The 26,778-nt window shown below is 37.2% G+C and overlaps 1 protein-coding gene across 2 annotated transcripts in view; it reads right to left on the bottom strand.

The window, feature by feature from the left end:
• Positions 1-2,176: 2,176 nt before the first annotated feature.
• Positions 2,177-26,778, bottom strand: part of HNF4G (hepatocyte nuclear factor 4 gamma) — a 52,746-nt gene continuing 28,144 nt past the window's right edge. The window contains exons 1-10 of one of the 2 annotated variants that reach the window (XM_036437171.2): positions 25,171-25,399; positions 22,673-22,844; positions 19,133-19,227; positions 16,005-16,111; positions 14,295-14,450; positions 11,010-11,097; positions 9,322-9,474; positions 8,955-9,191; positions 7,878-8,000; positions 2,177-3,250 (exon numbers count right to left, since the gene is read on the bottom strand). In XM_036437171.2, the coding sequence (XP_036293064.1) occupies positions 3,129-3,250; positions 7,878-8,000; positions 8,955-9,191; positions 9,322-9,474; positions 11,010-11,097; positions 14,295-14,450; positions 16,005-16,111; positions 19,133-19,227; positions 22,673-22,844; positions 25,171-25,306 (1,389 nt within the window). In that variant the 5' untranslated portion in view covers positions 25,307-25,399 and the 3' untranslated portion in view covers positions 2,177-3,128. Of the gene's footprint in view, positions 3,251-7,877; positions 8,001-8,954; positions 9,192-9,321; positions 9,475-11,009; positions 11,098-14,294; positions 14,451-16,004; positions 16,112-19,132; positions 19,228-22,672; positions 22,845-25,170; positions 25,400-26,778 lie in introns of those variants that run through there. The other variant, XM_036437172.2, reaches the window with a different exon arrangement.

Genomic DNA, 26,778 nt, shown 5'->3' with positions numbered 1-26,778 from the left:
TTCCCCTGATAAAAGCAAAACTAAAATAAAAATTAGTAGACTTTTACAAAAACTACAGGTCCTCATAATACAAGAACATTTGCAAAGAAGCTTTAACTATAACTACAGAATAACAGATGTGAAAACATTGAGTTTAAAAATATAGGTGCCAAGTGTACCTATACAATGTTGAAACTAGCCGGGGTCATACATCCCATTACTATGACAAAACTTATAAAGCAAGCAATACTACATAATTAACACACAAATGTGAGGATCGTCGCTTTAATCAGTGTCTAATTCTATGATGATTTGGAAATGTGCTAATTAATTTTGCTCTGACATCTAAACACCAGTATTCTGGAACTCTATGCAAATTTAACTAGATGACCATATGGAGGATATTAGCATTATCTCTACAATTATAAAATCATTTTTGAACAATAATGAGGTACCCCATTTCATTTTTTTATCTCATTTTTTATTTAGAAAGTTCAGTGAAACATGGTATCACAGTTTTGAAATATCTTAATCTTACTATAATTTAACACTTTAAAAAATCTAGTAATTTTTGATTTTCAACAATAAAATTTATAAAAATAATTTTACATTTATAAAATGAATCATTATTTCATGATAAATTATTCCATCTTATTACATGAAAAAGTATTGTGCTACATAAAAGGAATAACTTTATCAATATTTTGAAAATATCAGTTCCTCTCATCCAGCACTGTTGGTAGTTAAATATACAAAAATATATTACAAAGTCCCTGACCACAGTTATTAAAATAAAATTGTTGGCAATAATTTGTAAAAAATAACTGTTTAGTAAATATAGGCAGATAAGTTATAGGATTTACTAATATGACTTTGTTTTATATTTTAAAGTTTATAATATCTTCTAAGAGAGCAACACAAAAAAGCAGAAATCTACAAATAATAGCTGTATTTATAACAATCAAAAACATTCTTATTCATCACATAGAGATACCAAAGTAAATATTCAAAAAATGTAAGACAACTTCCCTCTTCTCTCTCTCTCTCTCTCTCTCTCTCTCTCTCTCTCTCTCTCTCTCTCTCTCTCTCTCTCCCTCTCTCTCAAAGATTTCCCAGTGGCATGAATGTACCAGCTCTTGAAAAATTTATTGATTCTATTTAACCAAAGATAGCATCTAAGGAATCATTTTCTACTATTTTAAGAGTTCAATTTCACTTCAAGAGCCAATGGGTTAGTTAACATTTACTGAACCTTTTTATTTGTAGGGTAACTGGGGGTTATATGATCATAATCTTAGAAACTTTAAAAAGTCCTGAAAATATAATTTAATCAGTCTCTTTCAGCTTGGCATACTTCTTTGTATCATCGATAATTATTCAAATATTTATTGCTTGCTTCAGACAGAGAAAGGGGGCTGGGGAGAGAGAGAGAGAGGTTATCGGTTCACAGACAACCCATCTTTAATTGTTTTCTTAAGAAGCTCCACTTTAGATCATATCAAATGGTTCAGTATCCAGTGAACTGTGCTCCTCAGTCCAGAGCAGGCGTCTTCAAACTACGGCCCGCGGGCCACATGCGGCCCGCAGAGGAGTCTGATCCGGCCCGCCACGTTTTTTGAGCAGTGAGCGCAGCCGAGGTGTTACAGTAAGAATTAGTAGTTTATTTAGTCCGGCCCTCCAGCTCTCTGAGGGACCGTGATCTGGCCCCCACTTTAAAAAGTTTGAAGACGCCTGGTCCAGAGTTAGGCATTCAGTATATCCCTGGGTTGCTGGATTGTTGCAAACCTGATAACTTCGTCATTTTGCTCTTATTTTTGTGATAACCTATCTGGTGTAGCTTTTATTTTCTTTAATTTATTTAAAATATTATTTTAGGGGTAAGACTTTTATTAAAGTATAAAAGTGGTTTCTTACCAAGCTGCCAAAATGTGGCACTCACAGCTGGCATGTAAACATGTGTGGTAGGTAACATGACTGATAGCATTCCATCAATAGTCAATGTCATATATTTGAAAACCATAGCAAGAAGCTCACATTTTTCATCCCACACCGAAGATATATTTATTCTCATGAAAGTCAACCAGACCCTGGCTTAAATGAGGCTCTCCTACTCTCCAGGTTTATGAATGTTGTTCACATTATTTGAACCCTAGGCTAAAGGTTTCTTTGTAATGGAAAGATAACGAAACCTCTTTTACAGGGTTGTTGTGAGGATGGGCTGAGGCCACACGTGTGTGTGGTATGTGGGTGGTTAATTTGTCTCCCGGGATTAGTCTCCCCGAGTTGTAGTGTTGGTTGGTACAAGGCTTCCTTCCTCCTCTCCCAGTCTCCCTGGGAATTGGGTGTGGGCATGTGCCAAGTCCTAGTCCATGGATGACAACTTCCAGGTATTTTTTTAGGATGGAGAAATAAATGTCTCTCTGGGTGGAGCCACTATTTTAGGGATTTCTTTTTCACAGTTTAACCTGTAACCTCTCTGCTCAAACTAACACCTTTTATCTTAACATACGTCTTCAAATGCAGTCAGCTCTGAAAGAATACACAGTCATCCTTGGAATGGCTATTTATATTTTTCTAAACTGAAAACAGGAATATTTAACTGTGGACCAAAGACACTTCTTAAGCCACAGGGTGTCCATGAGGAATTGTTCTTCAAAGAACTGTGCCCTATTTTACAGTAACTGCTTTACTGTTTTCTAATTTGCAATTTTAAAATTTATTAAAAACTTGGTTCATTGTATATTCATCTGGGATTTCTGATATAATAATATTCTCAGTCAAAAAAAAAAGAACACTTAGTTTTGCATAACATCACCCTAAAGCAATTATTTACAGATTTAAATTAATATGGAGGCAACAAATAGAAGTGGTACATGAGATTCAATGGTTTAAGGCCTGGAGCTAGGGGAGCTGGGAAAACCATAGGGTATAAATGTATGGAAACTCAGATATACAATGGTTGCAACTGAAGGTTTCAGACAATAGCAAAAACAAACAAAATGAGTATAAAAACAAGAGAATATGTTACCATCTTACAACAGCACCATGAAGAAGCCTTGGCTAAGAGTTTGCCAAAAGCACTATCCTGAGATTTTCAAGACTGGCAATGTTTCACATTGAAGCAGTGCTGTTCAGAAGTAAACGTCTCCTTACAATGGCTTTTGTTTGGAGAGAGGCTGGTGTGAAATGACTGAAGCTTGGTTTGCGGCTATTTTGTATTGTTCTTGTCCAGAGCCTTGTGGTGGGGAGGGGAGTGGGGTTTCAGGAGTTGCTAAAAAAAAGAATCAGAGAATTATATGTGATGGCAACAATCACCCTGACCCATCATCCCATTAAGTCCTGCATGACACCAATACACATAAAGACCACACATAAAGTAGTGGTTTCTATAACACTGCAGGCCTGATACACGAAAATTGGTACAAGAGTAGGCCTTCCTTTCCCCAGCTGCCTGCACCGGCTTCCCTCAGGCACCCTAGACCCAGGCTGGCTTCCCTCTGGCCCCGGCTTTGTCAGGAAGGATGTCTGGAATGATGTCCAGTCTAATTAGCATATTACCCTTTTATTATTATAGATTATCAGCTCACTGACATACCACCGAAGGTGCTCCCTTATTCTACCTCACCAAATAGATTTATATTGGACCAAATCTTTCTTGAAAACCTTAAAGAGTCCTTTTAGCATTTGTGAGCATCTGATTCTCCTAAACACCTAGCAGAAAAGTTAATGAAAAGAATTAATAGAGTGCTAGTGTTTTGTTTTGTTTTCAAATCTTAGATCTCAAGTGTTATAATCCTATCTAATAAAGAGGGAATATGCAAATTGACCATCACTCTGCCACAAACATGGAAGCACCCATAGCCACAAGATGGTGGTGCCCAGTTCTCTCAGCTCTGCCAGAGTCCCACAGTCCTGGAAGAGTGGCCACTGAGAGCAGGCAGCATGAGCGGCCTGGTAGAATGCTTGCTTTGTCACCGTGGTGATGAGGCAAGCATTCTACCCAGGCCATGGAGGACCTCTGGCCAGGGATGGCAGTTGGGGGCCATTAGGCTGGCTGGGGAGGGCAGCTGGGGGCCATGAGGCCAGCAGGGGAGGGCATTTGGGGGTGATCAGGCCAGCAGGGGGATAGCTGGGGGCAAGCAGGCCAGCAGGGGGGGCAGTTAGGGGCATGCAGGTTGGCAGACAGAGTGGTTAGGGGCAATTGGGCAAGCAACAAGTGAGTGGTTAGGAGCCAGCAGTCCCAGATTGCAAGAGGGATGTCCGACTGCCAGTATAGGCCTGATCCCACAAGGATGTTCCCCTGGCAGTTGGACATCCCACAGGGTGTCCCAAATTGGAGAGGGTGCAGGCCAGGCTGAGGGTCACCCCCCTGCATGAATTTCGTACACCAGGCCACTAGTTTTATAATAAAAGTGCACATAAAATAAAATATGTTTGATTTGGCTTCCACTAATTCAACCTTCATAGATGACATTTTAAAATGAAGATATTTTTCAAGTGCTTTGAAATCTATGTTGTAGTTAAAGGTATCTGAAAAATACTGGCTTTGTCACATCAAAATTACTCTATTATAATTGCTCTTATTTGTCAATTCCCCTGTCAATGCAAAGAGCAAACCTAGCTATTTCACTGTTTAGAACAGTGTTTCCTCCCACTGCAAACTCTTTTCATATTATAAAAAAACCTAGGAGCTAGTCTATAATTTTTAAAAAGTTAAAAGTATTTTAGTACTCAGACTTATTATTATTTCCTATATTCAATAGTGTAGAAAATATTTGATAATCAGACTGAAGCATTGAAACTTTATAATTTTTTTTTCTCCAAATCAGTTTCTTAAAAATTTTTGGGGAAAAATTCTATACAAATATGAGGACAAACTCTTTTTGCTTGGTTTTTTTTACTATTATAACTTTGGTATTATTAGCTATAGATTAGCAATTACTTAGGAACAACAGTTTGAAATAGTTTAATTGACATAGGAATAAACCAATTGCTTTAAACATTTATTTTGGGATACTTAGGGTGTATCTGAAACTTCAGAGGCCTGCTCTAAAACACCGAGAAAATATGCACAATTTAATTTTTTTCTGTGCTAACGTGTATGTTTTGGTTTGGATTAAAAGGAACTATTCTAAATGAGCACAAGAAGAGCAAAGCAAAGCTTTCCTTTAAACAAGTCTTATAAATATTATATTGAAAAAGGGGGAGGAATGAAAAAATGTGATGATGAAATCCTAAAAATATTAGAGGGAACAGCATGCTTTCCAACTATTAGAAACCTGGCTTTTAAAAAGTAAAGAATTCAACCGCCAGCACAATTGCTCAACCTTCTTGCCATCTGATGCCTAGAATACTTAATGTGTTGTTAATGTTCTAAGTTTATGAATAACTGAGCTTAGAGAGACACAACGCCGAGTATTTTGGTGTGACACTGAGCTTGCCTCTCTTGGCTCTTGACCACCTGTTACTTGAAAATGGTAACATCTGCTTTGCAAGGATATTCTCCAAACAATGGCTTTCAAGTGCACTGGGACCCGCAGGTGAAATGTGCCACACTATCTCCAAAAATTGTATTTTTTTTCTAGCAATTTCATTTCTGCCTCTGACATAGACTCAAAGGACTCCTGCTTCAGACACAATTAACTAGGTCTACCAATGCTTGTGTACTACACAGGAGATGTGAGAACACACATTTTTGTGGCTTCTTTTTTCCTGGCCACTAGGTAGCAGCCGGGTGGTTCCACTGAATCGCTATATTGCCTTGAACACTGAGGTAAAAGAGCATTATAATGAGATCATGAGTGGCCACTGTCAATTCAGCAGGTCATATAGGTGTGCATGATCATGGCATCATAGTAACTTAAGACTCGGTGAGGCAGCTGGCTGAGTGTTCAGAGGCGATAGATCCCAGGTAAATCTGGGATAATTACTATCAATTCAGTGGTAATTCTTAATATTTGGTCAAATAGGAATTGTTTTCTCCAGGACAGCTTGTAGAAATAAAACTGTGTTAAATCTGCAATGATATCAGATTAACCGTCTCTAGTACTTATATAATTATTTTAGTTTCAAAGTGTTTGCCCAAGAAGCCCTCACTGTGTACATTTCTGATATGCACAGATCTCAGCAGCACAGCTCCTGGCACCAGTGCTGCAGAAAACATGGTCAAGAGTTGTTAGCATGGTGACTCCCAGTTAACTGTGAGTACCACATAACCGGGAACTTCGCTGTGAACGCATTCCAATAATCACCTACAAAACAGAGGTCTCGTGATCAGCGACCTAAGGCATCATGTCTTTCCTCCTGTCCATATTTTATTCATATTGGCACCTAATTTATTCCATTCACACACTGACAACAGAGTGTGTACTTGACTTCCCTCCATGTCTCCCAGTGATAAATCCACATGACGTTTTGCAAAAATATAGACATTTGAAAGAGAATTGGCTAAAAAAAAAAAAAAACCCACACAACACGATTCAAGTGCAGCAAGGAAACAACAATAATTTTGGAATCACAATTCAAATGGCACATGGATGGAGTTACGGAAGATAGCTGACCGTGGGAATGTGGGCAGGACTGCTGTTTGAGACGCTACATATGCTTCCAGGACCTTCGGGAAGGGGCCTTGTCAGCCGTCAGCGTAAGTGAGGTGACCGGCTGTGGTGGAAAGGACAACGACGCCCCAGAGGAAACAAAACTGGCAAAAACCTCACAATAAATGGATTCTCCTACATATTTCAGGACACAGAAATTGCAAAGACTAGTCCAGGAGATAAAGTGAGCAACATTGTAATAATTGTGTAGGTGCCAGGTGGTACTGAACATATCAGGGGGGACACTTTGCAAAGTATATGATTGTCCAGCCACTATGCTGCACACTTGGAACACTATGAAAAATAATATTACATATAAACTGTAATTTAAAAAAATATTAATAAAAGGAGGGGAGAAAAAAACAAAATGCAAAGGGTAAAATGTTAGAAGCTGATCCAGACTTCAAAAGAGGAACATTCATGAAGGCACATAAAAATCCTCACTTGCTCTTAACAAGTTGCAAGAGGTAGAGGAAACAAAAATACTGTTAAAACTATGCTTCTTAAAATTTTTTTACAAAGAATTAAAACTTTCATTTTCAGTGCTTATGATGTTTTACATTACGGTGCACAAAATAATTATTGGGATTACTCTATTTTTCAATTTCCCTATATTTATTTTTCAAACTTCCCTATATACTTCTAATATATATAATAGTTAAAAGGGTTCTAACTTTTTGAAAAATATTTTTATTCATTTGTAACTGAGGTATAACTGACATATGGCATGATATGACAGACATTTTGAAAGGTCACAAGTAACCGTAATTTTCCAGTGATAATTCGTGTTTATGTGCATGGTCATCATTTCTGTAAACCTGCAGACCAGCAGAGCTGGGATTGCCCATATATTATTTTCTGCTCCCAAAACCATGGAGTAGAAAGACTGAGCTACTATAGCTCCATCTTAGGGAGCAAATGCATGCCTGGAGAATATGTGACTTGCTGAATGTCACAGTCTCCTGCAGTTGACTGGAGAGGATAACATACCGTATTTTCCGGCGTATAAAACAACACTGTGTTCTAGTAAAAAGCCTGCTCAGATTGGCCAGAGTCAGAGAGGCGGTCTATTAAAAAAAGAACTGGTGTTGCCTCGGAAGTGGGGGGTAGTCTTATACAGCGAACATAGGCCTAAACCTATGTTTTAACTGTAAAATTAGGTGGTCATCTTATACGCAGGAAAATATGGTACCCAAATCTTGCAGCTTCTGGGTACTCATAGGTTCTTTCCCCCAATGCCTCTTTTCCTCAAGTCATTACGTTTAGGACAATTTACGGTTGAGAAGTAACCCACATACTTACAGATCTGGTCTGAATGCACCAGTGTTGACATGGGGCCGAGCAGTATGGTTTGTCCAGTTAATGGATCCTGAGACAAATGTGGATGCACCGGATGATGGAGATGGCTGACGTCATTGGAAGCACCTACAGAAGATAAAAAGATGGTCGCGTTGGCGATGTTTAATCAGAAATGGCAAGTTTACCCTGGAACAAATGTTTTGATTGACAACTTGAATATTGCTATTTTTACAAAGTGCTTTTTGGGAGTTCAAAAATAAATTAATAGAACCGCTGCTGTATTAAGGACAATGTCAGCTTTCACCGCACACTGGCTAGATGAATGCTGTATCATATTATGTTGTCTATTAATAATGGACCTTGTATGCTGCTTCCTGGAATCATTAGGGTGGCTGCCTGTTGGTAAGGCAGTTCCAAGAATCACTTACCTCAGGTTTATAGTATTTGGGGTCACCCTAATAGCATAAACAATTTTTATTTCAGGAAGACATCATTAGGGACACATTAAGCACCAGAAAACTAAAAATAAAATAGAGCAATTTTATCAGGAAATTTAATCTAGATCAAAAGGCTTTCCTAACTTTCCTAACTATTCCTGGCATTTACTGCAGTAATGAAATCTCATTTTTCCCCTTCTCGTTGTCTTGTGTCAATTAATTATTTCAGAAGCAAACTGTTCATTTTTATATATTATATATAATATTACGTACATGTGTACATATATGCATACATATTTGGGGTTAGTTTGCAATTCTGCTATCTTTGAGTTTTTAAAGGAGTAAAGGCGTAGAAAAATACAATGATACTTCAAGGACTATTACAAATAGGAAAAACAGTTCTAGTCACCACATTTGAAGGACCTGAAATGTGAGGTTACTGGGACCATGTGAAGAGCTAGATGGTGGAGGCTAGTAAGAATGGGGATTTCCATGCGTTCAAGTATTTTGTCCCCATCCAGTGAGGATTGCAGATTTTCGAAATGCAAATGAAACTGAATTCATTCTGTCACAGACAGAAAATGAAAGGGCCCCAGGTGCTCGGGAGCACAAGGTGGGATGCTAAGGAGTCAGAGAGACTCACCGCCCAGCAGCATCTCCTGCAGCAGGTTGTCGATCTTCACCATCCCGAAGAGCTTCACGAACTGGATCTGCTCGATCATCTGCCAGGTGATGCTCTGCAGCGTGGGCAGCAGCAGGAGCAGCTCCCCAAAGCGCCCGCGGGAGTCGTACTGCCGGTCATTGATATAGTCCTCCAGGCTCAGCTGTACCTGGAACCGCATGTTCTTGATCTTCATGGGGTCACTGAGCCCTTTGGCATCTGGTGAAGGAGCAGAGAGGGCAGCCTGAAGGTTGGATCTTAACAACGTGCGACAGCAAAATATGCCAATATTAAAAAGTAGTCTTATTTTCATTAGAATTATTTTTTTAATGGGTCTTTGGGAACAAACCTGGATCAAAAAACACAATGGCCTTCAGACAAGCGTACTCGTTGTCATCGATCTGGATTTCCTGAAACGGCCGGACCAGCTCGTCCAGGACGCGGTTGGCCACACGGCTGATCTCGACCTCACAGCTGTTGCGCTGAATAATGTAGTTGTTTCCTGGGGGGGGAGGGAGGGGAAATAATAAAGTCATCCTGCCCCAAAATTGTCAGATACTGTTTAAATTTTTACAAACCAATGTTTGAAATGGCCTTCCCTTGCATTAATAATAATAGCACTTCATTTCTCAGCAGTGTTACGTTAGAAAATCTTAAGAACACTTAAAGGATCAATAACATTGATAATGTGATCACATGCATTTTAATAGCCTCAGTCACTGGTGATAACACTAAAGTACAGGCTAATGATCAAGCTAATAATTGACAAGAGAGAAGCAAAGTATAATGATTAGCTTTCCGCTATGTCAGTTTTCTACCAGTGTCTTACTCATTAATCAGCTTAATTCAAAGCCTACAGAATCTTTCTGGCTCAGAGTGGATTAAATACACCAGCCTTTAGTGGGGTTGGTAAATGTAGGGATGACGATGATTGAGACACTTTTTAACAAACCTAAGTGGATATATTTTATTCAGATTGATAATGTAGGGTCCTCTAAATGCAACAGAGCATTTAATAGAAATTGACGGCATGGTCTCTACAGCCACATGATGAGGCTTAGAATTCTGACTCTATCCCTCACTCACCTTGAAACCTCAGCTTAACTTTCTCCACCTGAAAAATCGGCTGAAAATAATAGTACCTATCCCCTAGGGTTATTGTGAGTATTAAATGAGATAGTGCTGATCTACATATCAAAAAGCACTTAGAGCAATGCATATGACATAATGAGTGCTTGATAAATATTAGATATTATTATATTACATTCAATTTATCCATGTTTGGGAACAAAATATCCATCACATAAATAGAATAAACAATTTCGTTATCATTTCATACAAGCCAGGAAAAGTTAAAGCTAATAAGCATGAGAGAGATCTTAACTCTTTCTATAGGAAATCTCATAAGGAAGTTAAGTAGGGTGAGAAATTGGAGATTTGATGAGGACAAAAGCTTTTCCTTTGTATCATATCTTCTCCACCCACCTTCCCTTCCACCTGCCTCCCTACTTCTGCTTCTTCTGGCACTATTATTGGATCATCAGAAATTTTCAGACACTGTCACCAAATTATTTTTAACTTGGGATTTTGCACATATCATGGGCAATGATATCATAGGAGATACATATACTCATTAAAAATGTACCCAACAGCATATATTATAATTAGACATATTACAGTGACTAAGTAGACAATTACAGAGGAATGCGAAACACTGAGACTCGCTATGATGGTCACACAAGTCATTAATTCTTTGTCCTGATGATTTAAATAGACTCAAGAGTCTGTTCACTAAGCAACTTAATCTTAATAGACCCTGAATACACTCTGAACTTCCCTGCCATCAAAGCAAGGAAAAACAGGACACAAGTGAGGGTCTGACCAATGAAACAGAGTCTGTGAAAGGAGAACACCATCTGTCAGTGTCTCAGAATGCTCGGGACACACAGAACAGATCCTGTGTAAGAAGGAAGCATGCAGAACTTTTTCTTAAATAAAAAACAAAAACGAAAAACAACAACAACAAAAAACACTTACCCAAAAGCAAAATATCTTTATATATCATGGACCTCTTTGTAGCTCCGAGCAGTAAATGCTCCCCAGCATGAGCTCTCAGCAGGGCCACCTTAATGAAAAATTCCAAATTGAACAATTAATGATAAAATATGATGATTAACAGATGGTATCAGATGAGCCTGGGACTAACTTCATGCTCTTTAAACCTGAGACTTTTATTTATTTATTTATTTAACAAACTATAATATTCATAGATAGTTGCCATCAGTAAGCCTTCTATTTTTCTATTTGAGAATATCATAGAGGTTAACTTTTCAAAATTTCTAAAATTAATGAGTCAATGTCAGCAAACACACAAACAAAAAAACTCAACAAAATAACTAAGTGTTCTGGAATGAAGTAAAATCAAACCAATTAGTGTTCAAATTTTGGCTTGGCCATTTACTACCTGTTCGATCTTGGGTAAACCAACCATTTATGTTTGGGACTCATTTGTTTTTGTCTACCCAGTAGAGATAGTGAATAAAATTTCAAATTCTAGGCATGAGGACTACATTGAAAAAATACATGTAAAACACAATCTTACACATAATAAACTGAATAGACAAGAGCGAAGTGAGGGCCTGTGACATGGTGCATCGGAATGCTAACACACTCAAGACTGAACCCATAATTCCTTGCACTAAGTTCTCAACTGAGTTTCATGCATATCCTTCATTGCCTACTGAATATTACCATTAGAGATAACAGGAAGTGTTTCTCATTTAACACTGCAAAGTAATGCTTCTCCAGCATCTTCATCCTTGTCCAACTTGCTTGTTCATGACAAAAACAAGACTTCAGTTTGATTCTTCTCTAATGGCCCAGCAAATCCTACACCACCCAGACCAAAGCCTTCGCCTTTCTTGCCCTGGCCTTCACAATACACTCCAAGAACCTAACAGGCATTCCCTCTTCCTTCCTGTTCCTCCATCCTAAGTTCCTTCTTCCTGGTTCCTCCATCCTACGTCCTTCTTGACAGAGCTACCAAGATGAGATTTGTAAAATAATAATCACTTAATATCACTCCTCTGCTGAAAACTCCTCACTGGTTTCTTATTTTCCTTAGAATAACATCCAAACTGCTTGACCAAAGCCGTACAGGTTATAGCTCAATGCTTTGTCCCCCAAGCATCTTGCAACATCTCTGCTTGCCTCAGGGTCTTCAAACATACTCTTTCTGTACCCAGAATGCTATCTTTCTCCTTGACCTTGATATGACTGGCTTCTTGTCCCCTGGGTTTCAGGAAAAATCTTCTCTGATCCACAATTTAAAGTATCTGTTACCACTTGACCCCCAGTCATTATCCAACAATTCATCTCATTTTATAGGATTTATCCCACCTAGAGTGAACTTACTCATAATCGATACATATTTTATTATCTGTCTCTCCCAAATAGAAGGTAAACTTTATGAGAAAAAATGATGCAATCTGAATGCTCACAGTTCCTAAAAATGAATACTAGAACACTAATCCTAATACAAGTTTTTGGGTGAATTTACTGAGTAAACTGATGAGAGTTCAGTTTTGAAAACTATTAAGTGGAGATTATAAAACTTAAGACACAGAGCTCCTGAGAGCATTAAGTAAAATAATATAATATATAATGCTACTGAAAGCTAATCCCCCAGTGTATAATCCACAATAGACATTGGCAAGCCATGGCTATTAATGCTATATTGTTAATATTAAAGTCTGAGCTCGTAAAGAAAAACTGTTTTTTGACAGGTTACTGGAATTCAATTTCCAAGTTTTTAAATCACTATCTTCATATATAAGTCAGCAACTTTTAAAGAGGAGTGATAGTGAACATATAAAACTGATAAATAACATAACCCTACTTATATGGCTTGGGGTGAGACAAGGAGGTTTTAGCAATTTAGCATTATTCATTGTGAAACCACCTTTCCAGCCAGGCTATCTTTATGGTATGTCAATAACCATGACTCATAACAGGAAGGCAGGTATAGAACATTTTGAGAATGATTTCAGATTTTACAAGATTTTTTTTTGTTGTTGTTCCCAAAGTGGAATGTTCTCCTAGAAATGTAATTAAACTTCCTGTGATTACTTTTTTTTCTGGTTGTATAAATATTTTGTCCTTTGAATTTAAACAATTGCACCTTTCCCTTTTATTGTTTTTGTTTTTGTGTGTCCATAATAAAGAACACTGGTCAGAGAATGTAAGACATACATGGGATAAACTACATATCCTGGTTAATTCAATGTGCAGAAATTGGAAGTTTTCAAATTATTTGCATCTACATGATATTAGCTACTGCTTAGATGGAAGAGTTCAAAATGAATCTGAAGCTAATAATCTAATCTTCATAGACTAATTAAGCAACTAAAGCTTTTAGCTAATGATTAAAATACCTTAATGTACGTGTGACAAAGCATGACAATATATGTATTAGGAAAAATCATTATATCTGAATTTTCTCGATTTCTCTGTAGATTTCAGAACATGATTCTACAGATTTTTTTTGCTAGATGTATAATTTTATACAGTAATGCTAGAATAAAATTGTCAATATACAAAGCAAAATTGTATATGTTAATTGTACAATGTGCCCACAAAGACACCAATACACCTGTTTGGTTTCCTCTAGGAGTGGCCTGGAATTTCTGAGAAATTTCACAGGTTCCTTCAGTAAGTACCCAGACACATTTATCTCCCAGGCAATTGCTTTGCAATCCTTTGTCTCACAGTGGCAGTTATTTGTTATCTGTCTCAAGTTTTTTTTTAAAAAATATATATGTTAATTGATTTTTTAAATTTTTCTAGAGAGAGAAAAGGGAGAGATAGAAGTATAGACACATCAATTCAAGAGAAACATCCATTGGCTACCTCTTGCATGCCCTCTACTGGGGATCAAGTCAGCAATCCGGGCACGCTGACCGGGAAGCAAACCAGGGACCTCTTGGTTCTTGGTTTGACTTTCAACCACTGAGCCACACCAGCTGAGCTCACTTAAGCTCTTTACACTCCAAGAAGGGATAACTGTCTTTCTCAACTTTATCAAATCAATAAATATGTAAGATCTAAAATAGGAGTTAAACAGCTGAGCCTCTGACAGAACAAGGAGGTGAATGGATAAGAAAACCAATCTTTTTCTCAGGAGATAATTTCACCTTTGTTATATATGGTAAATCTATTATAAACATAATTAAAAGAACATAAAAAAACTGGGCAAAGTTCAAAAAACAGTTGTGGGTTTTTGTTTTTGTTTTTTTAAGCATTCAGAATTTCTTTAACTTCTACCTGATCATCCAGCGGTAACTCGCAGAAGGCAGGGATGTATTTTGCCCATTCAACCAAGACCAAGAGCTGCTGTTTCATAGACTCACAGACATCACCAATGTTTGCAATTTTCTTCACATTTATGTCTGTGCTCACACCAGGGCTTGAGGCTGACATCTAGCATGAACAAAGACATTATGTGAACTTCTCATTTAAAACAAGACATAATCAATGATTCCAGTAAGTGAATGTCATTGAAGTGGCACCATCATTGTCGCAGTATCTTGAAAGATGCTAAATTTTTAAACTGAGAACTGAAATACCTTTCAGTACAAGTTTAATTGAAAACATTCCCTGCATAACACATATTGTGGGAGCACTATCTGATTTTAATGAACACTTGTAGAAAAAGTTACCCAACTTTTGGGAAGTGCCATAATCTAAAATATTATTTACATGAAATATGCTCTGTGATTTCCTTTTTCATTAAAAAGTGATATTCCCATTAAGAAAAATCCAATTTGTTGAAAATATTTACAGTGGATAAAGTTTAATAAGAAGATTTATGTTCTGCACTAAATAGAAACCCATAGAAATAAAATCAAGAAACTAACCTTTAACTTAGTAACATCAACAAGCTTAACCTAATGATCATTTTTACAACTATATATAATTTTGAACTCTATAAAAATATAAGTGGGTCAACATGCCCTTCTGCTGAAGAAATGACTTTCTGAAAGATCTTATGAACTTTTTTGCACTTTCTGAATGTGTGTATGCGTGTCTTTCTGTAATGTGTGTCCTTCCTCACACCTCCCCCTAAGCCATTCTCTAATGACCATCAGGTAATCTGAAGGCAATGATGATGATAATGGTGAGGTTAACCGCTTCATATTACCCTTGTGTTATCAAAAACGAAAGTAGTTACACTGACTCATTATGGAGCTGGATTAATAGTTAGCTATTTCATAATTTGCTTTATGATAGAAAAAAATATCACTAACGTTTCTAATAGGAGCAATGCTAAAATAAACTCACTGAAAGGGTTTATTTGATTCTTTTTAAAATTGTGTTCTTTATTGATTAAGGTATTACATAGGTGTCCTTATTGCCCCCGAACCCCCAAATCCCCCCACTCATGCCCTCACCCCATTTGATTCTTAAGCCACTGCTACTTATGTAGATAACAAATGTCCTATGTCAAACTTTAGAACTGATGTTCTCACTCTAGAAACTTCACCTTTCCCTTGCACTTTTCAAAATCTGGCTCTTCCCTTAAACACTTTTTCCGAAGCAGGTGCCAAGGTGAGTTCTTGAGTCTAGAAACTGTTGTAAGGAAGGAAGCTCTGATGATCTGTCCCAACGAAACTCCCCAAAAGCTGTGGTAACTGATTTTACGCATTCAACCAACAAACCGAGATACTCCCCCCAGAGCCCTGTGCCACACATTCAGTATTTCAAATGTACTTTGTAAACAAATGTGTTATTTTACAACCTTCCGCTGAAATACATTTCATCGTCCCATTCATAAATAGGAACTGGTCCAGAAAACATCACCGTGCAGTCAACAGCCCGACCAACATTTTCAAAGTAAAACTCTTGAATTTGCATGAATGTGATTTAGGTTAGTAATGAGCACATTTGAAAAAAGTGAGATTATTTCATCACTACACCTAAATGCTGGTGCATGTGATTCTAGACGCGGGTGCGGTGCTGGTGCACTGTGGGTACCTGGCGAGACCGCATCTCCGCCTGGGCCAGCGTGTTAATGGAGGGGATGTTGGTGCCGTCGAAAGTGCTTCTCCGGGTGCTGATTCGATCGCGTTCATTCTGCACAGCTGAGGGAGAAAAACCACAGTGTCTATTGGTCACTTCGGTTCACTACGTGTCACAAAATAAGGTACGGAAAGTGGGAAGGGATGCTTATGAAAGACCCAGATGTAGAGAAGTGTGACTGAAGACACTTCTCACTCGGTGTCACTTTTAAAGACAGACAGAGCCAGGCTTGTCACTTGAGCTAAATATATATATATATATATATATATATATATATATATATATATATATATATATATATATATATATTTTTTTTTTTTTTTTTTTTTTTTTTTTTTTTTTGCCTGTTGGGATTGCATGATGGCATGCATGTCAGAAAGTGTGGGGTCAGCCAGTTCAGGCATGCTGTGTTGTAATAAGATGGTTTTTCAAACTGTTTGAGTTAATAAAACCCGTGAGGTAACTGAAGGAAGAGTATCGCCCATGAGTTTGACCAGGTCAAAGATAAGAGTGTATTCACTATCAAAGATATGAGCCAAGTTGAAACCTCCATTTTCTTATTCTTCTAAGCCATGAGCAAAACTGGAAAGAAATTTTAGTTTAGTTATGGTAATTGTAAGATTACCAATCTTATGATCTCTTAGGAAACAAAGTTCTTGGAAAAGTTTACAAACAGGAATCAAACCAAAGGCACAGCAGGTAGGACGTCTTTCCTGAGAAGGCTGAGGTTGGAAATGCAGCTTTGGATAAGGTGAAGAAATCTCCCTATTATAGACAGACCTTTTTTCAGTGGAGGAAGAAAGAAAAATGTGTGTCCCCAAATTTCTTACTGAAAACTAAAACTCTCAATAAAATTTCCTCAAACAAATAAGGATGAATAAGAGGGGGGCTGACTTGTGTATTTGTCACATAAAGAATAACACAGGTCACATGTTAAAGTTGGATTTCAAAACTTAGGAGGTAAAATGATCTCTTTTAACCAAAAAGAATGGAAACAAGTCCTGTAGCCCCTAAATTGTTTAAGTTAATGCTCTGGAAGGATAAAGCAGTGAACTATCATAGTTTTTAATGAAGTTATTTTTTTTTATTTAAAAAACTCACTAATTTCTGCCCAGCCAATGTGTCTCAGGGGTTAAGTGTCCACTCAAGACCCAAGAGGTCACCAGTTCAATTCGTGGTCTGAGCATTCCCGGGTTGAGGGCTCAATCCCCATGTTTCTCTCTCATTGATGTTTCTATCTCTTTATCTCTCTCCCTTCCTCTCTTTCTAAAGTTATAATAAACAATTTTGTATTATAAAAATTCATGAATTTCTATTACTATCTATCCAAAACATACCGGTAACTATTAACTCATTAATTTGTAAGAGAAAATACTGAATGTTTTGCCTTTAAGAGTGAGTAGATTTTAAGTTGGAATAAATCAATAATATTTTATTTTAAAATCTTATTTACTGGTAGCTTATCCTCCCTTCCTTTCTTTTGCAGAAATTGTCATTGACTTTCAGCCTAAACTAATGAAATACATTTATGGAGATAAAAATAAAAATGTAAGTTATGCTTTATGAATTGAACTTACATAATCAATCTTTAGAAAAATGCTAAAATATATCATGGACATTTGTAGCCTTTCTACTGCTAAAGTTTTCAACAGAAAACCATGTTTATAGACATTTCCACCTTAAACTGGATATCATGCTATCATTGTAAATAAGGGACCATGCTAAAATCAAAAGTTACTTCTAATCTATTTAGAAAATACTAGTGTGTTATTCTGTGACTAGATGATACAATTTCACTATTTTTGAAAATAATTCATGTAAAAAAAGAGTAAAACTCTTAAAGGAAATAAAGGATGATGATCTGCAAGTGGAGATGAATGAAAATGATGGGCAAAGTATGGAATCAACCCATAAACTATTTGATATGTCGCTAGATATAAACTGTTTTTTAAAATAGTTTATTGATTTTTAGAGAGGAGGAAAAGGAGAAGAGAGAAACATAGAAGTGGATTGATGCGTCCTACACACCCCCTACCAGGGACCGAGCCTGCAATCTGGGCATGTGCCTTACCTGGAATAGAACCAATAACCTGTTGGTGCAGGGGACGACGCCCAACCAACTTAGCCACACGGGCCAGGGCAGGCATAAGACATTTTTAAATAGGAAAGTGCCTCTTCTTTAACTCTGGGGGCTCGCATTTGCCTTCTTGTTTGATACTGACAACGTGAACAAAGCTATTGGAACTTTGGTCTCTTTAAAATATTGAGTGTCGAAAGAAAAAAACTAGCTATGTTCAAGATAGGTTTGATACAAAGTGACATTTCTAAAGAATAGTGATTTGATTCCATTAATTTCTTAATAGCTTGTGAAATAGTTCTGAAAACTATCTCCGTGTATATGACTGACACAGGAGTGTGGAAAAAACTGATGTGCATAAATCTTATAGTGACTGTTCCCTGCCAAACGTTTAAATGTATTCAGCACCTTTCTAAATTAGCCTTAGTTAGGATGTAGGATGATAAAACCAGATTATTTAATATGTTCAAAACAGAATTGTTCACACTAAAATAAAGTATCCAATAGATGATAAGCTCCATGAGGAAGAGAAATATTCTATTGTATTAACTACTGAGACCTGGGCACCCGGGGAAAGGAACAGAGCTCAATAAACATTTGTTAAATAAATACATGAATGCATGCACAGTCCTTGTTCAGTTCATGTTTACGAAATAAAGGTATTCAATCTTATTGACAGTAAAAGTGTGCTTAACAATACAGTTATAATTTCAATTGATTAATAGATATTGGCCATCTATTTTTTAAACAGGATTTTGGAATGTTATTTAGACAACAGTTTTGTTGACAGGTGTAACACAGCAGTAAGAAAATGGCATCTGGATTCAGTCATCAGATAGAAACTGGGTGTCAGTGTCCTTGGGTAAATTCTTAAACTCAAGGAACCACAGACTCTTCATTAAGAAAAATCAGAACTCATGTGAAAATGTTATTATGATGAATTGAGAATGTGTATATAAGACTCTTCATCAATAATGCTAAATATCATTAGTATGTTATATATTACCTTCTTTCTTCATTCCTGCTCTAAAACACTTTCTTAACCGACAATATCTGCATTGGTTTCTTTTGTCCTTGTCAACAACACATTGCCGACTGAACCTATAATATTTAAAAAAAAGATGTATTAATTTTTCAGATAATTTTTTACAAAGAAACAGACAAATAGACTTTAAATAAGTATGCCCAAATTTGGCCCAATAGAAAGAATGTATAAGAGCAATTAACTGAACGCTCATACATGATTTAAAAAAACACAACAATAAACTGACTTTTCCAGATTGTGAAAATTTGTAGCTTTCTTCCTGCTATCATTTCTAATATAAAACCATGATTAGCACATACATGGGAATGCGAGCCTCACCTCCCATGTAGGCTTTAGAATAAAATAAAATTGAATGACAGTGTGCATGGTCATTTCTATCATGAGTCATGAAAGCCAAACCTAGTTTAAACATCTTTGACATATAAATCTCAATTGCCTGTTGCTCAGAGTTTTCGGTGTGATGGGGACTATATCAGAACTCCATTCCTCTGCACTTTCATGCTTTTCTCACTGTAAATATTCTTCAACTCATTTTAAATGTGTTTCACATCCAATTAAAGTTTACTCTAAGTAGATGACCAATTACATATTAAGAACAGCATTGAGTAGTCTCTGCACAATTAGATGTCACCTCACATCCACAAAAATGGCTCTAATCAGGAAAAAAAAAATACAACAGACAATACCAGTATTGATGAGGACGCATAAAAATCGGAACTTTCCCACATCACTGATCATAATATGAAATGCTGCAGCTGCTAAGGAAGAAAGTTTGGCAGTTTTATAAAATGTTAAACTTAGAGCTATCATATGATCCAGCAATTCCACTCCTAGGCATCAATCCAAAAGAAAGAAGCCATGTGTTCACACACAAACTTGTACACAAGTGTCCATATCAGCATTATCCTAATAGCTAACAGGTGGGGACAACCCTAATGCTCATCAGTTGAGTAGCTATCTAAAATGTGGTTCCCCACACAATGGATATTATAAATAACAATGAACAGGAATGGAGTTCCAATACGTGGTAGGACTTGGCTGACCCTCGAAAACACTATTTTAAGTCAAAGAAGTCAGACACAAAAAGCCACATAGTATATCGTTTCACTTACATCAAATGTCCAGAAGAGGCAAATGTGTAGACACAGAAAGTAGACTAGTGTGTGCCTCAAGTTGGTGGGAGGAAGTTGGTGGGAAAGAGTAGTGACTGCTAAAGGGTAAGAGGTTTCCTTATAGGATAGTGAAAATGTTCTAACTCAATTGTAGTGATGGCTGCAACTCTGTGGACTGAATTGTACACTTAAAAAAAAGGGGATTACCATTTCTGGAATTAGAAGCTTGATTCCCATGTCCACCATTCTTGATAGGATTTGCCAATGTAATTGAATATCCCCCCTCCAAGTTAATTTACAATTGTAAGATAGTAAAGGCTTGCTGTAAAAGGTTGTTATATGAATGTACTTTAGAGACTTTGGGACAAATATTAAACATATAGTAAGCAATAACATTTCTTTAAAATTCTGGCTTCTTAGTATCCATACGTATATCCCTGATTACTTGTGGTTGATTGGTAATGATGAGAATAAAATAACATATTTTGTGATATATATAAAATATTTCTTATAAAAATATGCATGGCTACTAAATATGAACTTAGTATGAAGCCTACTATAGATGACCTGAGCTGGAAGAGAGACAAACTTTCTGGATGAGGAAAAAAATCATTGTTCATTTGAGAATACATGGCTAAGGAGACTCAGGAGAGAGGGCCAGAATACCACAGCGGGAGAACACATTCAATTAACATTAAACTAATGCAAAATGGAATACATATGCATTAAGCACCTATTGTGTATAAGATCCTGGTGTAGGGATTAAACAGAGAAATATTATCTATCTCTTCCATCAAGGAAACTATGATCTAGTAGCGTACACATACAAGTTTACAGACAACCATAATAAAGAACCTAATGGGAGAAGTCTTGAGACAGTAATTTAAAGTGCTTGAAAGGGCAAGTCCAACTTCAGTGTGATGGAAGAGTTAGAGTGGAAATGAAATCAGTAAATCTAAGAGAATGAATAAATTTAAAACCAGCAAAATGTGTTTTAAAAAAACCTTTATGATCCTAAACTTGCATCAACATAATAATTTTCCAAAGGAGAATTGTATCATTTGCCTAAGAGCAAAATATGTAAAGAAGGCCAAGGTGATAGCAATACTCATGATGGGAAAGTGTGAGCCAACTCTACATGTTGGTGGAATCTTTTCTGAATTTCCAAAAGTTGCTATGGTAACACTCCTTTCCTACTTTTCTCAGAGGAAGCATTAAAATCTTGAAAGCCCTTTAATATTCTGATAGATTATGATTCTTAAAAGTTTTTGATGGATTTTATTGTTTGGATTGTTATTTTTCATGTCTATTGATTTCACCTTTAACAGAACACATGACTCAAAAAAGTACTGTTTACCTGTTATGTTGTATTTATTTTTGTTGATGTTTTTGGAAATCTACTTGGTCTACCTTTTATCTTTGGAGTTTTGCTGTTTATAAAAGTAAGATCTATGTACATATTATCTTTTTGTTTACCAAAAAGTTGTTAAAGTGAATGATTTACATTTTTTTCCTACTAAGGTTTCCTGTAAAAATTACTAGAAAATACTAGTTAAATATTTGGAGAGTTTTATATTAACTTTTCTACAACTTTAGAAATCAAATGGCATAATGCTGGAAAAGAATTAACTTCTTCCCAGGCACAATCTTCACTCAAGAACTGTCATTCTGAACACTCATTGTGACATAGCCAACCCTCAATTGTGCTAGGACATTGACTTGATATTAAAACAGAAAAGCCAGCCTATTGGAAATGTGGGACACATACAATATAGTTTTATATAAAATGTTAAATTCAATGGCAAAACTGTGGCATGAGAAGTAAATTTAAAATTTTAGAACTGAAAATACAAATTCATCCATTAACTTTAAAAAGCTTTTTTAAAAAGCTACCAAAATCATCTGTATTTTTATAATTTGGTTTGAAAAGACTCAAGATATAATGATGGAGAAAAGAATACCAGTACTTCAAAAAGGATGTACATTGTGAAACTACTGAAATGCAAATTTAACTATGCCCATTGGTGTATGAACGTGCGGTAAAACGATAAAGAAATGCCAGGAAAGGAGAAACTTCCGACAACAGTCCCCTCTGGGAGAGAGGGGAGGAAGAGAAAGCCTTCCGGGAGGTGTACACTGGGCTCCAACCATATTGGTCTACGTTGAGTGCTAAGTATGTGGCATTTTTTAATATATTTTGTATAACTGGATGGTTTATAAAAGAGAACCACCTTGGCAAATATGCGTCCTGCTTACACACTCTTAAAGCGGCTTACAGAGTGTGCTCTCAGGGTTACAGAAATGGAAAAGCTCTGAATTGTGTCCTTTTCTTGCATGCCTTTTGAAACACCTCTACAGATGCCTTTCCCAAAAGCAGCGCTTCCGGTACCTGCAGGAATACACGTGGCTCTTGCGAATGCTGCGTCTGAAGAAGCCCTTGCACCCATCACAGCTGGACGCTCCGTAGTGCTTCCCGGTGGCCCTGTCCCCACAGATGGCACACAGACAGTTGACCCCGTTGTCTGCGGTATTCATACTTGTCGTCTCTGGGGCAGAACTCTCTGTTCAGAAAAAGGGGGTGGGGTAGAGTTTGAGTCAGTACTGAGTCTTTCTAGTGACATCACCCAACCCAACATTCAGAGGCTTGAAACAGCCCACTCCTTGGTTTCTTGGAGGCCCCACGTACTGCTTCCCCTGAACCACTGGCTGCTTCTGCCAGTCTTCATCCATTCTCCCCTCTGACTATTAAATGCTGGAATACTACAGGGCTCAGTCCCCCAACCACACTGCAACCCTTATGTCTCCCACAGGCATCGGTCTGAAATGCCCAAATAACTATTTAACAATGTCACTTTGCAATTTAAGAGGAATTATAAATTAATGTATAAAGACAGAACCGCTCGATTTTCCTTCTAGAACATGTTCTTCCTTCAGTCTTCCATATAAGTATATAGTACCATCCAGAACACAAGGCCAATAACCTACTAGTCTTCAATGAATTCTCTCATCACTCATACCCGATCCAAAAGTAAAGTCCGTTTTTAAAATACATAGAGAACCCATAGCTTTTCTCCTTTTTACAACAGCCAGCCTTATCCAATTCACCATATCCCACCCCTCCTCCCTCCCCCCCACCTGACCCCCGCTGCCAGGGTCATTGCAATAGCCTCCTGACAAGTTCTCTCCTTTCATCCTTGCTCCCTACTGTTCATTACTCCAAAGCCCCACAGTGCTCCTGGTATAAGAAAGCCACATCATACCAGCCTTCTGCATCTAACCCTTAGAAACAACCAGTCGTTATGATGCCCACCGACCACCAGAAGGCAGATGCTCAATGCAGGAGCTACCCCCAGCCTGCAGGGCCTGCTTGCCAACCTCCTAATCCTTCTCCCTGGTTGGGCCCCCTGGCTGGAGCGGGGAGCTGGAGGTGAGTGAGGGCGGACATGGGGAGGTGGAGAGGTGGGGATGCAGGGAATCTGATTGATCCTGATCACCAGCCAGGCCTAGGGACCCTACCCATGCACAGTTTCATGCACCTGGCCCCTAGTCATGTATAGTTTCATCAAGTGGAAAAAATAATAAGAATATGCTTAAGGTTAACCATGTGACTTATAGTACTCAAATATAGGAATTTCTCTTTTGGTAACATAAATAAAATAGATACTAGAAAAAGGCAGCTAGAAGTGTTTTAGAATTGACATTATCCTATGATTACATGAAAATATGAAAAAATTCAACTGCTTTAAGTTTAATGTTTTACTCATATGGTATTAACCATATTATTAGAAGAAATTAGGACTAAAAACATTTTGAAAAATCAATTATTTTAGTAAATACTTATGGTATGCCTATCCCTACTATTAGCAATCTATAGTCTTTAGACTATACTCAAATCATCTTAATTTTCATGTATGTTGTATTATTGGTGGAACAAGTATTACAAATTGTTAGAAGATGAATTCTGAAATTTTAGCACAAAGAGAGTTAAAATGAACCGATAGTGCAAATCTTAGAAAGTCACGGTTTTGGTTCCTTATGTTTAGATTTGAGGAGAAATGTTGAACAGAGTATTATTTATTTCAGTAGAAAGATGATTTGAGTATGTTTAATTCTCAATTCTGAACTACAAACACACACTCACACATACACACATTTTCCAAACTACACATAATTACTAGATTGTAGGAGTTCTATCGATTATAACTGATCTTAGACAATATTTTTACTTAAAAAATAAATTTAAAGTCAATGGTGAACTATTTTATAAAAAGATCTGAACCCTAAACAACTCATGACTTATTTAAAGTTAAAATGTTACAGTAGATGCACACCAAGATCTTTTGAGGCTAACCATTAGCTTGCTAAGTGGGGTTATAATATAAACCTTTATTTCCCTTCATATTTGTGTGCATTGCAAACACTTGGTAGTAGTTTTCAATGCAGTTTCTCCCTGGCAGCAAGGGGGACTGGAATAATGAAGGAGGGGACAACCAGAAAACTGCCCAGTGCTCTATGGAAAGTCTGTCCCACTCGTCATTAAATGTTGCCTAGAAAATATACTTTACAGCCAATCTGCCAAAGTCACTTATTACTGTGATTTACAATAAACAAAATAAACCCTTTTTGCCTAACTGGGCCATGACAGAATTTTGAGGTTACTTTATTAAGCATAACTAAGCTTTTTTTCTATCTCAAACATAAAACGGGGAGAGCATTGTTAATTTAAAATTTGTAATGAAGGCCAGAAGCTCAGATGTGTGGCTTTAAAATGAGAGTCCCAAAGGATCCCGCAGGAAAGCCTGGGACTGCCACCCTGGGAAGCTCACTCTGACTTCTCCCACTAGACTTACTTAATAAATACGGATTTATAAGCAGACGAGAACTCACCATTTGAATTATACAGAATCTGCATGGTTTCAAACTCCAAGGTTGTATACGTTGGGTCCAAAACTTCACTGTAATTTGCCATATCCATGTCCAGGATCGGTTCTGATACCCTCATCATTGACTTAGAGACACACATCCAAGGCCTTCACAAGCCCAGGCTGTGTGAGAGCTGCCAGGCTTTGAAACTGCGAGTGATAACCCTGAGTTAACTGTAACTGAGTGACTCAGGAGAGGCCGTGGGTGGGGCCATAGAGCTGTAAGCTCCTTTGGCAAGCCAGCTCGGCTCCTGGCTTTTCTGCTTTATGGCATACGAAAGCAATTTCCTGTGATAATCTTGGAATGCTGCATGAAATCACCTTACCTGAAGTGCTTAGTGGACTAACTTGATTTCCTAAATTGATTTCCAGTAGATAATAAACGATGCCATTAAGAGGATTCAACATAGAAAAGAGAATCGAGTATCAGGTTTTAGATTGTAATTGAACCAAGACTTATCCCATGGAAGGGGCTGAAATCACATACTACATGTTCCCAAATATGGGACTTTACCACTGTAAATGTGATACGTCACAATGCTCAGTTAACACTTAACATAAGCTCTTAACAACTTCAAGTGTTCTTACCCATACAGGAAAGCTAACTTTGTTTATGTTGTAATAAAACAAGCTTGTAATGTGAAAAGACAGGGATTTATTATATATTTCAGTAGAAGCCTGGGCATAACATTAATAAGGCCTTTCACATATTCTCTCTATCAATGTATGAGTCTGTGTCTCTTGCATGTTTGCAAACCTCCCAAGGGCAGAAGCATTGAATAAATAATTGTGACATGAATAAGGTTCCATTTCTTAGACTTCTGATGCCTATTATATTCTAGGTATTCATAGGAAATAAAGCCTTCCCTCACCAGTGTGGATCTACACAACCCCCTCATCAACCCTCTGTATCTAACTTCCGTGTAGCACCTGCTATCTTTCATGTGTGCATGTGACAAAGAGCATTTAGAAGATAGTAGTCAATGATTATATTTTACTTCTGAGAATACATTTATTAATATTTTCTTCTAAGAAAGAGTTCCACCTACGATTTCACTATGAAGGCAGAATTTTGTTTCTACGTTTGTTAAAGATTACTACAAGGTACTATTTATTAAAACCATAAATTTTCAATTTTTTAAAACCATAAAACTCGTAAATAAATTAGTAAAGAAATTACTGTATTTTTCACCGGGGCAGGCTGGGCTGGCCTCTTAAACTGAAAACCACATGAAGAATTGTGAAGACAACAGCAGAGCCATTTTAGCTGCAAGTCTCTGAATCAAACAGCGACCCCGAAATAGCTCTCTTGCCTTCATATTCTGTAGTATCTTAATTGTGAGAACAATATTTGTGGGACACATTCTATGGGCTGTTTTTCTTTAGTGAAGGCTAACTGTAATTATCAGTTTTTGGAGAAGCAGAGAGCAAGCAAATCCTGTGACTTTCATGTGCATGAAGTGGTTCTCATTTGTGGTGAACTTACACAAATGTGTCTCCTGTGTGAGCCAAAGGACTGAATTGTGCGCACTCTTTCTCATCCTGGTGGTAACTCACTAGAGCTGAGAGATGT

Source organism: Pipistrellus kuhlii, unplaced genomic scaffold (assembly GCF_014108245.1).
Source record: "Pipistrellus kuhlii isolate mPipKuh1 unplaced genomic scaffold, mPipKuh1.p scaffold_m20_p_14, whole genome shotgun sequence".
In the NCBI taxonomy this organism is placed as follows: Eukaryota; Metazoa; Chordata; class Mammalia; order Chiroptera; family Vespertilionidae; genus Pipistrellus; species Pipistrellus kuhlii.
The sequence above is the reverse complement of the archived record's forward strand: the minus strand, read 5'-3'. Positions and strand labels throughout refer to the sequence as shown.